The sequence below is a fragment of the Macrobrachium nipponense genome, chromosome 44, assembly GCF_015104395.2.
Source record: "Macrobrachium nipponense isolate FS-2020 chromosome 44, ASM1510439v2, whole genome shotgun sequence".
In the NCBI taxonomy this organism is placed as follows: domain Eukaryota; kingdom Metazoa; phylum Arthropoda; class Malacostraca; order Decapoda; family Palaemonidae; genus Macrobrachium; species Macrobrachium nipponense.
The window spans coordinates 49,171,458-49,183,504 of NC_087221.1; the positions used below are offsets into that span (position 1 = coordinate 49,171,458).

The 12,047-nt window shown below is 44.3% G+C and overlaps 1 protein-coding gene across 1 annotated transcript; it reads right to left on the minus strand.

Annotated features, from left to right (window-relative positions):
* Positions 1-3,756: 3,756 nt before the first annotated feature.
* On the minus strand, positions 3,757-6,538 carry LOC135203989 (mitochondrial carrier homolog 2-like). The gene is made up of 4 exons (XM_064233913.1): positions 6,521-6,538; positions 5,941-6,162; positions 5,612-5,679; positions 3,757-4,500 (listed from the first exon to the last, which is right to left on the minus strand). The coding sequence occupies exons 1-4, from the start codon at positions 6,536-6,538 to the stop codon at positions 4,317-4,319; spliced, it is 492 nt and encodes a 163-aa protein (XP_064089983.1). The 3' UTR covers positions 3,757-4,316.
* Positions 6,539-12,047: the final 5,509 nt, after the last annotated feature.

Sequence of the window (12,047 nt, forward strand, 5' to 3'; positions counted from 1 at the left end):
TTCTAGCCCTCTTGAGCGTTTTTGTCTTCTACGATCTGCAAACACTTGGGCGAGACCACGGTCCAGTGTGTGCTAGACGAGAATTCCTGATAATTGTTACATGGTAATCAGGAATCTGGCCAAATGCTAGAATTCCTGGCGTCAGGAGTGTTTGGGGTTTTCCTGTAATTTCAACATCCTGTCGGCAGACATTTTCGGTAATTGTTATTACCAACTCAGGAGTCTCAATAAGCCATTAATTCCTGGAATTTCTAGCGTTTGAAGGAAGAATATCTCGGGAGGGGCTTGACCTGGATGGACCTGACGGTCCGTCGCCTCAGTACACACTCACCCCCAGGATAGAGAAGAATGGGCAATAACAGTCAATCATCGTTTTTTTTTTCTTCTCTCTTTACTTCTTGGTTATACCAGAATGAAACTAGAAAATAAGAGGAATTTGGTGGAGTTTACTCCTCGGAATTCAAACCCGAAAGACTGTTTTTGTTGGCAATCCTAGGATCGTTACCGAATATACGTCCATCTGTTCAGGATGGATAGCACCGAGTGTTTGTATGCCTCTCCAGTGCTACGGTTTTAGGAACATCCAGTTCAGCTTGAACTGGTCGTCTTCGATATCAAGCGCCTAAGTGGCGTGATCGGTATGGTCTTGACCTTCCACCTCGGTGGTCGCAAGTTCGATTCTCGGGCATTCCATTGAGGTTTCTGAGAGATGTATTTCTGGTGATAGAAGTTCACTCACAACATGGTTCAGAAGTCATGTAAAGCCGTTGGTCCTGTTGCTGAATAACCACCGGTTCCACGCAATGTAAAAACACCATACAAACCAAAACCAAGTCTTCGATATCCTGTTATCACCGCAGAAGTCTTCCTTCGGGAAAACTTCACCTTCGCTCTCTTCATTAGAGTTCATTAGAGAATGAAGGAGGTCTGCTTCCAGTCCTCATTCTTGTTCCTCAAATGGAAGGGAATTTAGGCTGGAGGTAGATGTACAGGAACCTACTTTTATTTCTCTCGCAGCAATGGCGAGCCTTCTGTTTATCCTTTGAATTGATTCCCGAGTAGTAGGCAATATAAGTTAGTTAACACTACGGGTATGTGACTGAGACGAATAGTATCTTCTCTTAATTAACCTACAACTCAGAACTGGCTTGCAGGCCTCCCAAGAGTTACCGGTTTCAATTTTGAGATACTAGTGGTATTGTTTACAACACCACCACAGCGTTTGCATTCACTGAATAGGAGGGTTTTCTTCCCTCCCATTTCTGTTAAAATGCAAATGCTCGAGCGTATTTTTCTTGGGCTCGATGGTTCTAGCCGAACACATTCCTTCATGGAATGGAATGGAATACCTGGCAACTCAAGATGACAAGTTAGAGCTAGCAGTGTACGGCGCTGCCTGCCTCAGCCAGTAAATAGAAATGTCCTCCCTCATCCAGCCCATGAGGAGCAGTTCTTCAGGCAGTATAATCCGTTTTCATTACTGAAAGATGCTCTGCTTTCATTGCAAACTCTGACTTTTCACCGAATAGTAATGAAATAGCGGTTTAGATTTTCAGTCCTCTGTAAAACAACAGAAATTAAAGCTGTCTTCACTGGTTGGTGTCATCTACGGGACTTTTTCTACATTCTGAGTCTTGAGAGTTGACTTCTCTCGTTTCAACTGCGAACACGTAGGTCCGCATTCACCTTAGTCTTTCACTACCATATAGTATTGGTTCTCCTTAGTTGAGATTCAACTACTGTGAGAACTTCTGTCTTGCCACCAGGGACCTAGGTCTCTAGAAGGCAATTGACTATCGTCTGATGGGCGCATGCCTTGAGAGAATCATCATCTTGTCTCCCAACATCGGCAGCGAACAAGATAGACAATTTCTCGGCATAACCCTTTAAAGGCCAGTGTCATATGACTACGTCTCGGATGCATGACGGCTCACACTGAGCGCAGTCAGTTGGCAGCTTGAAGAGTCCGAGATCGTCAAGAGCTACACTGTGGACTTGTATTGGTTTATCCAGATCAGTTATTACTTTGTCCTATTGGTGTGTCGGTGACTTTATCCACTGCGGATTGCCACTGCAGAAGTGTCCAATGACACGTCTTTCTCCGAATATTACGAGACCGTGAGAGACTTTTCTGCAGTTAGATAGTCCAGTGGATGTGTACTTGTCATCACTCCGAAGAATATGTCAGACAGGAAGATAGATAAGATCTCATTGCGACCATATTTATCTTTCCCTTCGGGCCTGCCCACAGGTCCTTGGAAACTTCATTTCCTTGGACCAGTGGTGGATGCTTGCAGGTTGTGTTTGCTTACCCGGCTTCTTCAAAAGGACAAGTTGCATCTCACCTATGGTGTGCAGTTCTAGAGGTAAGAAGGATGCGAGAGTGACTGGCCTCTCCACCTTCCCCACCTCATCCTTCGGGTTGAGGATAAGAATGGAACTTACACTGGCTGGTTCGGGCGGATTGAGCAGTAAGCTTACACAGAGCATCCTTTTTATATTTCTTACCAGAATCATAAAGCAATCCCGCTCTTTCCTCTAGCAAGGGGAGGAAGGAGACTGGCAATAATGCAAATCCTTCCCAGAACTTTGCATTAATGCCTCCAACTCTAAATATTCTTCACAGCCCATTTTCGGATAGTTACGATTCCTCACTCATTTCAAAAAGGCCCAGAAGTCTGACTCTTGATCATGCAGCTCCAATCAAGTTGTCAGAGGCAGGGCACTCCTCACTCTTACAACCAGGAGTAGCAGCCTAGGTGTCTCACTCATATTCCTCCCACCAATCAACGAGTCTAACTTATGTAAAGGGACCGACCGTGTATACCGTGTAGGAACAAATCACAATTTTTGAAAGTAAAGTGTATTTTTCATAACTATACAAACCTGAGGTCCTTTACATATAGTATGCCCACCTCATGCCACCCCTCAATTTGAACCTGGGGTGTAAGGCAAAGTGGAGTGTTTACATCCGGGCAGGCTAGCCTACCCGCCTGCCATACAGTAGTTATGGCCATAATTCCTTATGTAAAGGACCTCAGGTTTGTATAGTTAGGAAAAATACATTTACTTTCAAAAATTGATATTTTTGTATTTTTGTGACTAAATACATTTTTTATGGTACTTTAAAGTGTTTTTAGATGGGCTTTTTGGTGGTTGAACCATCAAGAGAGGCAATTGCAAGCATTTTCAGAGGGGGTGTCAAATATTCGCGGAGGATTGTGGTGCTTATAATCTGCGAATCCTTGGGGGACGACTGTACGTCTACTTGGTATTTAAACACAAGGCAAACACTGAGCCCATTACTGAAAGTTCCTATGAACTGCACAGGTAATCAATAACTGAATAAAACAAAAACTTTTTTATTAATACCCTACAAGTATACAATGAACTGTACAAACCCTTAAATTCAGTTAGGGTGCAAAAGCTGTGGTACTTAAGCTAGAGTCTAACATATACATTTTATACAGAACACTCTTGAACACTTTCTTCAACAATGTTTAAATATCTGAACTATATGCAGGAACAATGCAACATCAGTATTACCATTCAAAAATAGAATGAACAAAAACTCAACATTCCTAAAACTTCAAGAAACATCTTGTTTAATGAATATAAAACGATTTCACTCAGCCTTTAATAGATGCGAAATAATGTTTATACTTTCAGTCAATACACAAAACAACCTGTGGTACGCCTATTTCTATTCCTAAGTAACTTGAAACATATAAGTTTACATCTGATATAGGTATAGGGTTGAATGTGGTCCTTGAAGTGTAATCTTATTAACCAATACAAATATGTACTATTATTATAAAAGGGTAGGGCAAGTATTAAAAAGCAATTCTGAGAAATAAATTTTTACAATAGTACTTGGACAAAAAGTATTGCCAATGAAAAACTGCGACGGTGTACAAAACCTTACACTACACCTCTACTCATTGCGATCACAAATTGTGTACATAAATCCTGTTAAATTGGTAGAAAAAGAAATAATGCTAATAAAACTACTGAACGGTAAAAATCTAAGTACAGTACTTAGTCCATAGGATGTTAAAAGATGCACTGTCACTGCTTATTTAAATTAAATCTGACTACTTTATAAAAGTTGACACCATGACACATAACTTCCTAAGTCACAATGTTCCATTTATGAAAAATAAATATTGTAAGTTAAATAAATAACTGCTTCCAATCAGGATATCTCCTATACACTAACTTAGTGACTATCTCTGTTCTTTTGAACAGAACTGACAAATTAATACAAATACAATCAAGTGCCCTACCTTCAATATTTATTAAAGCCTGATGAAGAACTAACTTTTGGTAAACATATCTACAGAAGGTATACTTGTGACTCCATCTAAGAGCAATGGGCCAGTATAAGTGCGCCACAGCAAAGAAGCCCACACGCTCAGTCCTCGAATCTGTCGTAGATGTTTATAGCAGTCAATCCAGCCATCAAACACTGGCATATGGGGAGGTGAGCCAGCTACCAATCTGCAGATAAGATATGAAAATAAATTACTTGACAACACTACTGTGTAGGTCAACCAAACTGCCAATTTCCAAACTCAGAAGATGGCCTACATATTCCATATGAAACGTAATATGTATTGTTAAGTCATAAGTGGTTGATCTACGTACATACTACTGCACTGTTTAACAGCATCTGCACATTATAAATTTTACAGTACTCACTACATGCACAGAGGGGGTTACAAGCTAATGATGTTTCTACCCTAAAGCATTATACATCTAAAAATGGGAAGTTCCAAAGAAAATTGAGCTGGAAGTTGATGTCCCTCAAGTACCCCGAATCCTTTGTTGTCTATCAAGAGCAATGGAGAAAATTACTAAGGTTCGCAAATATGAAGGTCCCGGGGCCAATAGATCCAATGTCGTAGTGATGATAACAAAACCAGAGGAAGAGGTTGTAGATATACATTGAAAAAACAGAAGAGAAGAAAAATTTGAAGTCATCATTGACACACAAAACAAAGCTTGTGGTAACAAGAAAGGAAGTGAATTAAAAAGAGGAAAACAGCCACATGGATGCTGAAACATTTGTAATGGCAGGACTCAATACAGTAACAAAAGATAAGGAGGAGCAGAAAGTGAAGCACAATGTTCTGAACAAAAGCAATTCTTTGAAGAGGTAAAATATTTCAGGGAATATATTGGGTTGTGAAGCCAGGTACTATATAAAAAAAAAAAAAAAATAAAATAAATAAAAATATCCTGTTAGTAAGCAGTAATGTAATCTACAGTGATAGCCAGAGTGCTGTGGGAAGATGAAATTGCAAAGGAAGTAGTAGTAAAAAGGTGATGTCCAGCAGCTGCACAATAGGTAGTCTGGCAAACTATGTGGAGTGAAGAACCTGAAAGTAATAAATTAAAACAAAACCTTGTGTTGGAAAATGGAGTTCATCACACCAAAGAGAGACATAAGCAAGTAATTCTTACATGTCTCCGAACAGGCCATTCTTGTCTACGACATGGACATGTAATGAATAATCTACATAACCCCACTCCAGAATACTCTGAATGAAAAGTAATGACAATAATTAGAATACCCACATGTCAACAAGTAAATGATCCATCAACTTACCCACTTCCCGAAATGGCCATGCAGTTCGACACTACTTGCAGTGGATACACCAGTGCTGCAGCAAGGAAACTGCACACGGAGAAAAATACATGTTAAAGACATGAAGTACAGGTTTCTAATGCATAAGACATTACCATAAATAACTTTTATATATATACATTTCAATGACATAAGAGTAGGAAAAAATATTTCATGAATAGAGAAATTTCTGAGATGTTTGTCAAATTAATATAATTACGTAGTCTCTAACTGCAATACCACTGACAACATAGTGAATGATGACGATAACCAGACCAAAAAATCTGTAAGTGGCATGATTATGTACTTACATTCATTGATGCTGAGACATACTGCTTGAGATCTCTGTCTTCTACTAAGTAATTGTTGATTACGTGAGCTAGTGTTTTGCCAAGCCAAAGAGCCGTCAGATCACAAAGTAAACGTGGTATTAGACCACAGAAGAAGCCCAGGATCCCTTGCTCCCGATATATTATTCCAACTGCAGTGAAGACTCCCCTGTGGAAAACACACACCAGTTGAGGTGAAACATGCTACAACTGCAATCTTGTAATGACCACTGTACACTTAAGAGCAATATCAAAGTCCCAAATTAGGAAAGCAATATAATTCTTTTTCTGATATTGTATTTATCATCACATTTTCCCTTCTGAAGAGTTACTGTGAAATGATTCTGCGAGGCTCCTCTTAGAGGGAAAACGGCTATTTTATGTTTACCAATTCAAAAAATGTTTATCAAATTTATCTGAATTTTAACAAAACAAAATGTATGAACCTTCACCAGCTGTTTTTAAATTTACTACAACCCATGCAAATTACTTCTAACTAACTATGCAAGGTCAACTGCACAACCAATTAAAGTTTATCTTCTGAGACAACAAATTTTCAAACTATTCCAAGGATAGACATGTTGCGTCCCTTAAGGGGAATCCAAAAGCAATTTTTAAAAATATTGTACTATCATTTCAATGACTTCAAATATTAAAATTCATAGGAAAAACTCAAATATGTCTATGAAACTCAACATTGTAGCAACTGTAAATACTACAATGCTTCTCTTGTTTTACAGTGGCACATGTCAAGTGTGAATTAGCAGTTTAAATAAATCATAAACTGTATAACTACCTCAAATCAAATCAATCAATTATGCACTCCAATGATACTCCGGATATTGTGGCCCACTGCCAATCACACCAGATCCACTAACTGTGCCAAGATTATCTTGGTATTGCAAATTTATCACATCAAAATGTACATGAACATTGTTTGTTTGTTTCTTTGTATGGTGCTTTTTCGTTGAATGGAACCAGTGGTTATTCAGCAACGGGACCAACGGCTTTACATGACTTTCGAACTACGTTGAGAGTTCACTCATCACCAGAAATACACATCTCTCACTCCTCGATGGAATGCCCAAGAATCGAACTCACGGCCACTGAGGTGGTAGGCCAAGACTATACCGATCACGCCACCGAGGCGCTTATGAAAATTATGAGAGGACGCAGAAAAATGATATTGTTATTTTACAATAAAGTTTTGTACATACTTACCTGACAGATATATACGATTGATGGCCCTCCCAGCCTCCCCTCAGGAGACAGGTGGAAGAGAAAATATGACTGGAAAGGGGGTGGAAAGGGGGATTGGTTCATACACCTGCCACCCAGCGGCGGGTGGGGTAGATCACCTGACCTACCTGTCGCGTTTGCCGCGAGTGTTGAATTCTGTCGTGACGTCAGAGACGTAAGCTAAGTATATATCTGCCAGGTAAGTATGTACAAAACTTTATTGTAAAATAACAATATCATTTTTGTACATGAACTTTCCTGCCAGATATATACTTAGCTGATTGACACCCTTGGTGGAAGGAAAGAGACAGAGCTAACAAGGAAAAAGGGGAAACAACATCTGTTGTAGGATACTAACAAACCTTGGTTCTTACCTGATTAGGCTGAAGACTTCATACGTACTGTCTATTAGTCTGCAAAGCCTGAAGAGCTACAGCGAGTGCGTGACCTACAGCTGAAAAGACTCTTTGGGTCTACCGAAGGGATTTGATATCCGCTTACTCAGTAGAATCCAAGTCGGATCATGTCAATGGGGATTCTCCCTCTTAAATGACAGAGCCTGACCACTACCAATGCAGGGAGCTCTAGCACAAACAGATCACCTAACCATTCTAATGTTAGCAATACGAATAGAAAGAGATGCCTACCCACATCCTCTTTCAAACAACCATAAAAACGCGAAGCACTTATCGTAAGTAATCTTGACGTCTCTAAGGTAGTGGTTCGCGAATACTGAATTGCATCTCCAGAATGTTGCTTTCATCAGATTCTGGAGTGACATATTCTTGTTGAAAGCCAAGGACGTAGCAATGGCTCTTACCTTGTGGCGGGATCACAAAAACAAGTAACCTCCCCACATAAACTTAACCTGCCTGGCTATCAAACCCACCCTCAATCACACTTTCCACTTAACACTAAAAAACACAGCAGGACAATTGCCCCAATACCTACATACAGAACAAAAAACACAAACAGGTACTCACCGCTGGCTTCTGATACCTAGGACTAGGCTGTGCTGTCGTCCACTGGATATAGGCTATAGGCTAGCCAACACACAACCACCGCCGACAACCAAACACAAATCAACCACCCGAGACCCACAACCCCACAAAAATGACAATTTGTCGAAAATTGCATTTTTCCTAACTATACAAACCTGAGGTCCTTTAACAATAGGAAGTAGCTAGCGGCAGCTGGAACGGTCGTAAGCTTCGAACAAGGGGAGAACGGTAGTTAACTGCTTGTCCGATCGTCGCGCAGCTGGAGGTAAACAAATCACTTTTGCTTTTGGCCCATGCAAAATACGCAGAGTGAGGGGTGGCATGAGGAGGGACTATATGTAAAGGACCTCAGGTTTGTATAGTTAGGAAAAATGCAATTTTCGACAAATTGTCATTTGTTCCGATACGTAATACAAACCCTCGGTCCTTTAACAATAGGAAGACTCACTTCTTGGTGGGAGGAATCTGAGTCTTTTTGATGAACAGACTGGTGTTCGTCCATCCCTGGAATGCCTCCCTGGTCGTAAGAGCGAGGGAGGGATCCAAGCCTCTGTCCGATTGATCGGGGTGTGCACCACAGGATCAATGGTCAGACCTCTGGGCCGAGTACTAAGAGAGAGGCAAGCGTATCTCTTTGTACCAGCATTGTAAGAACTTTTTCCTTTACATGAGCAAATGTAAAGTAATGGGTTTGTCTCATGTAGGCATCCACTTCCTCCCCCTTGTTGGAGAAAGTGGTGGATATACACTCCTATCTCTAGTTAAAGAGATAGGATGGAGCTCTGTTGAATAGCTTACCTGCATCTGACTCCCTTCCAGCGTGGTAACGACCGTATCCCTCTGCCCACAGGTAGAGGTAGAGAAAGATGGTGAAGAGAAGCCAGTCACTCTCTCATTCGCACATTCATTCTCCCAGTCATACCAGGAATCGAGCTGTTCTGTTCTGCCTGCTCGGGTGCTGGGTAAGCTTACACAACGTGTTGAGCAGCCACCACAGGTCCCAAGGAAAAGTATCCAAGGACTTGTGGGCAATATCCCGAAGGTAGAAGGACGTGAAGGTGGTCTGGTTGGCCCAGACACCTGTTCCTTCAGGACCTGCGCCACGGAGAAGTTCTTACGGAACGCTAAGGAGGGTCCGATACCTCTGACTTCGTGGGCTCTCGGTCGGAGCTACGGATGTCGTCGCTACCATCAGCCTCGTACGCTCTCCTGATCACCTCACGCAGCCAGAAAGAAAGCGTGTTCTTGGAACTTCTTTCTTGGTAACCCCAGTGCTAACGAAGAGGCGTTCTACTACTCAGGCCTGGATATGTCGAGTTCTCTTCAGATAGCGCCGTAGCGCCTCACAGGACAAGCAGCATCTCATCCGCATCGTTAGCGGTGAAGTCCAGAAGGGAGGGGATCGTGAAAGACTCGAACCTGTCGTCAGGGATCGACGGATTCTGAGTCTTAGCTACGAAGTTCGGGACGAAATCGAGCGTCACAGATCCCCAGCCTCTGGTGTGTTTAACATCATAAGAAAGGCCATGTAGTTCCCCTACTCTCTTCGCCGATGCCAGGGCCAGCAAGAAGAGGGTCTTTCAGGGTCAGATCCCTGTCTGACGACTCTCGGAGTGGCTCGAAGGGTCTTCGAGTCAAACTCCTAGTACGAGATCACATCCCACGCAGGGGGCCTGAGTTCCCTGGTGGGCAAGACCTTTCGAAGCTCCTCATTAGCAAGGAGATCTCGAACGAATTCGAGATGTCCAGTCCCCCTGCAGTTTTAGGACGGAAAGAGCCAGGGCGGGCGTCTATATCCTTGAACTGTGGGGTACTGAGAGGAGCTTCTCGGTCGGCGAAGAAACAACGAGGAAATGTCCGCTACCTGCTGAAGAGTGGCTCTGAGAGGAGACAGACCCTGTCTACGACACCAACCACAGAAGACGGCCCACTTCCCCTGGTACACAGCTGCAGAGGACTGTCGGACGTGTCCAGCCAGCTCTGTAGCTGCGCTACGCGAAAAGCCTCTCGTTCGCAAGAGATGGTGGATAACAGCCAGCCGTGAAGTTGAAGGGACTGGACTGCTTGGTGGTACCGTCTACGTGTGGCTGGGCTAGAAGGTTGTGCCAAGTGGGTAGCTCTCTTCGGTGCGTCCGCAAGAAGAGCCAGCAGGTCCGGATACCAAAACGGCTTGAGGCCGTTTGGGAGCCACCAGGATCAATTCTGAGATTGGGAGTGACCAGCGCTCAACTGATCACTTTCCGAATCAGACAGAAGGGAGGAAAGGCGTAAGCGAAGAGGTTGTCCCAGGGGTGTTGGAGAGCGTCCTTCTGCAGCTGCCCATGGGTCCGGCACAGCTGAAAAGAAAACTGAAGTTTTCTGTTGTGCCGGGTGGCGAACAGGTCTACGACCGGTCGCCCCCACACAAGGTTGAAGAGCCTTTCCGCTACGTCTTGGTTGTAGAGACCATTCGGTCCCTATCACCTGATCCCGACGGCTGAGCTTGTCTGCTCTACATTCCTCTTGCCTGGAATGTAGCGTGCTGACAGCTCTATCGAGTGAGCCGTGGCCCACTCGTGCACCTGCACCGTCAACTGATGGAGCGGAAGAGACACTAGCCCCCCCTGCTTGTTGACATATGCCATACTGTGGTGTTGTCGCACATCAACACCACTGAGTGTCCCACCAAGCGGTCCTGAACTCTTGGAGAGCGTTGAACGCCGCCTTGAGTTCCAGGACATTGATGTGAAGGTGCTTTTCGTGATGGTCCCCACACACCTGCAGTCAGCAACTCCTCCAGGTGTGCGCCCCATCCCTCGGTCGATGCGTTCTGAGAACAGAAGCATCTCCGGGGGGGGAGTGCGTATGGGCACTCCTCTTAAGAGGTTCTTGTCGTCGAGCCACCAGGCTAGGTCCTGCCTCACCTTGTCCGTGATAGCCACGGGAAAGTAAGGAGGATCCTTGGCCTGAGACCAACTCTCCCTTAGGCCTCCACTGGAGAGACCGCAGGTGAAGACGCCCGTGAGGGACTAACTTCTCGAGTGACGACAGATGGCCGATCACGACTTGCCATTGCTGTGCTGCCTGTTCCTGCCGAGACAGGAACCGGCCGGCTGCCTCCCTGAATTTGCTGATACGCAAGTCTGCGGGAAAGACCTGCCCTGCTACCGAATGTCTATCAGCATACCAGGTACTTCATCTTCTGCTTGGGTTTCGAGATCGGACTTCTAGTAGTTTATCACGATCCCCAGATTGCGACAAAACTTGAGGAGTCGATCTCTGTCCTGTAGCAACTGCGAGCGGGAAGCTCGCCAGGACTAGCCAATTGTCGAGATACCTCAGCAGACGTATCCCGTGCGAATGGGCCAAGCCGACACCCAGAGTGAAACACTCGCGTGAACACCTGTGGGGCGGTTGAGAGACCGAAACAAAGTGCCCTGAATTGGTACACCGTCCCGTCGAAGATGAAGCGGAGGTACTTTCTGGAGGACTGATGGATGGGTATTTGAAAATACGCGTCCTTCAAGTCACTGAAAGCATGAAAATCGTTCCCCCCTGATCGAGTCGAGCACCGAGCGTTGCCGCTCCAACGTGAACCGCGTCGTGCGAACGAAGCGGTTCAGGGGAGAGAGGTCTATCACCGGACGCCAGCCCCAGATGCCTTCCTCCTCCACTAGGAAGAGGCGGCTGTAAAAGCCCGGTGACTGGTCCTCCACGATTTCTACAGCTCGTTTCGCCAGCATGGTCTTGATCTCCTGTCTAAGAGCGTTGTCCTTTGCTGATCCCCGGACATAGGTCTGTAGGTGGGACCGGTTTGGAGATGAGGGGGGGCCGAGACTCGAAGGGTTAAGTAGATATCCCTCCCGAAGG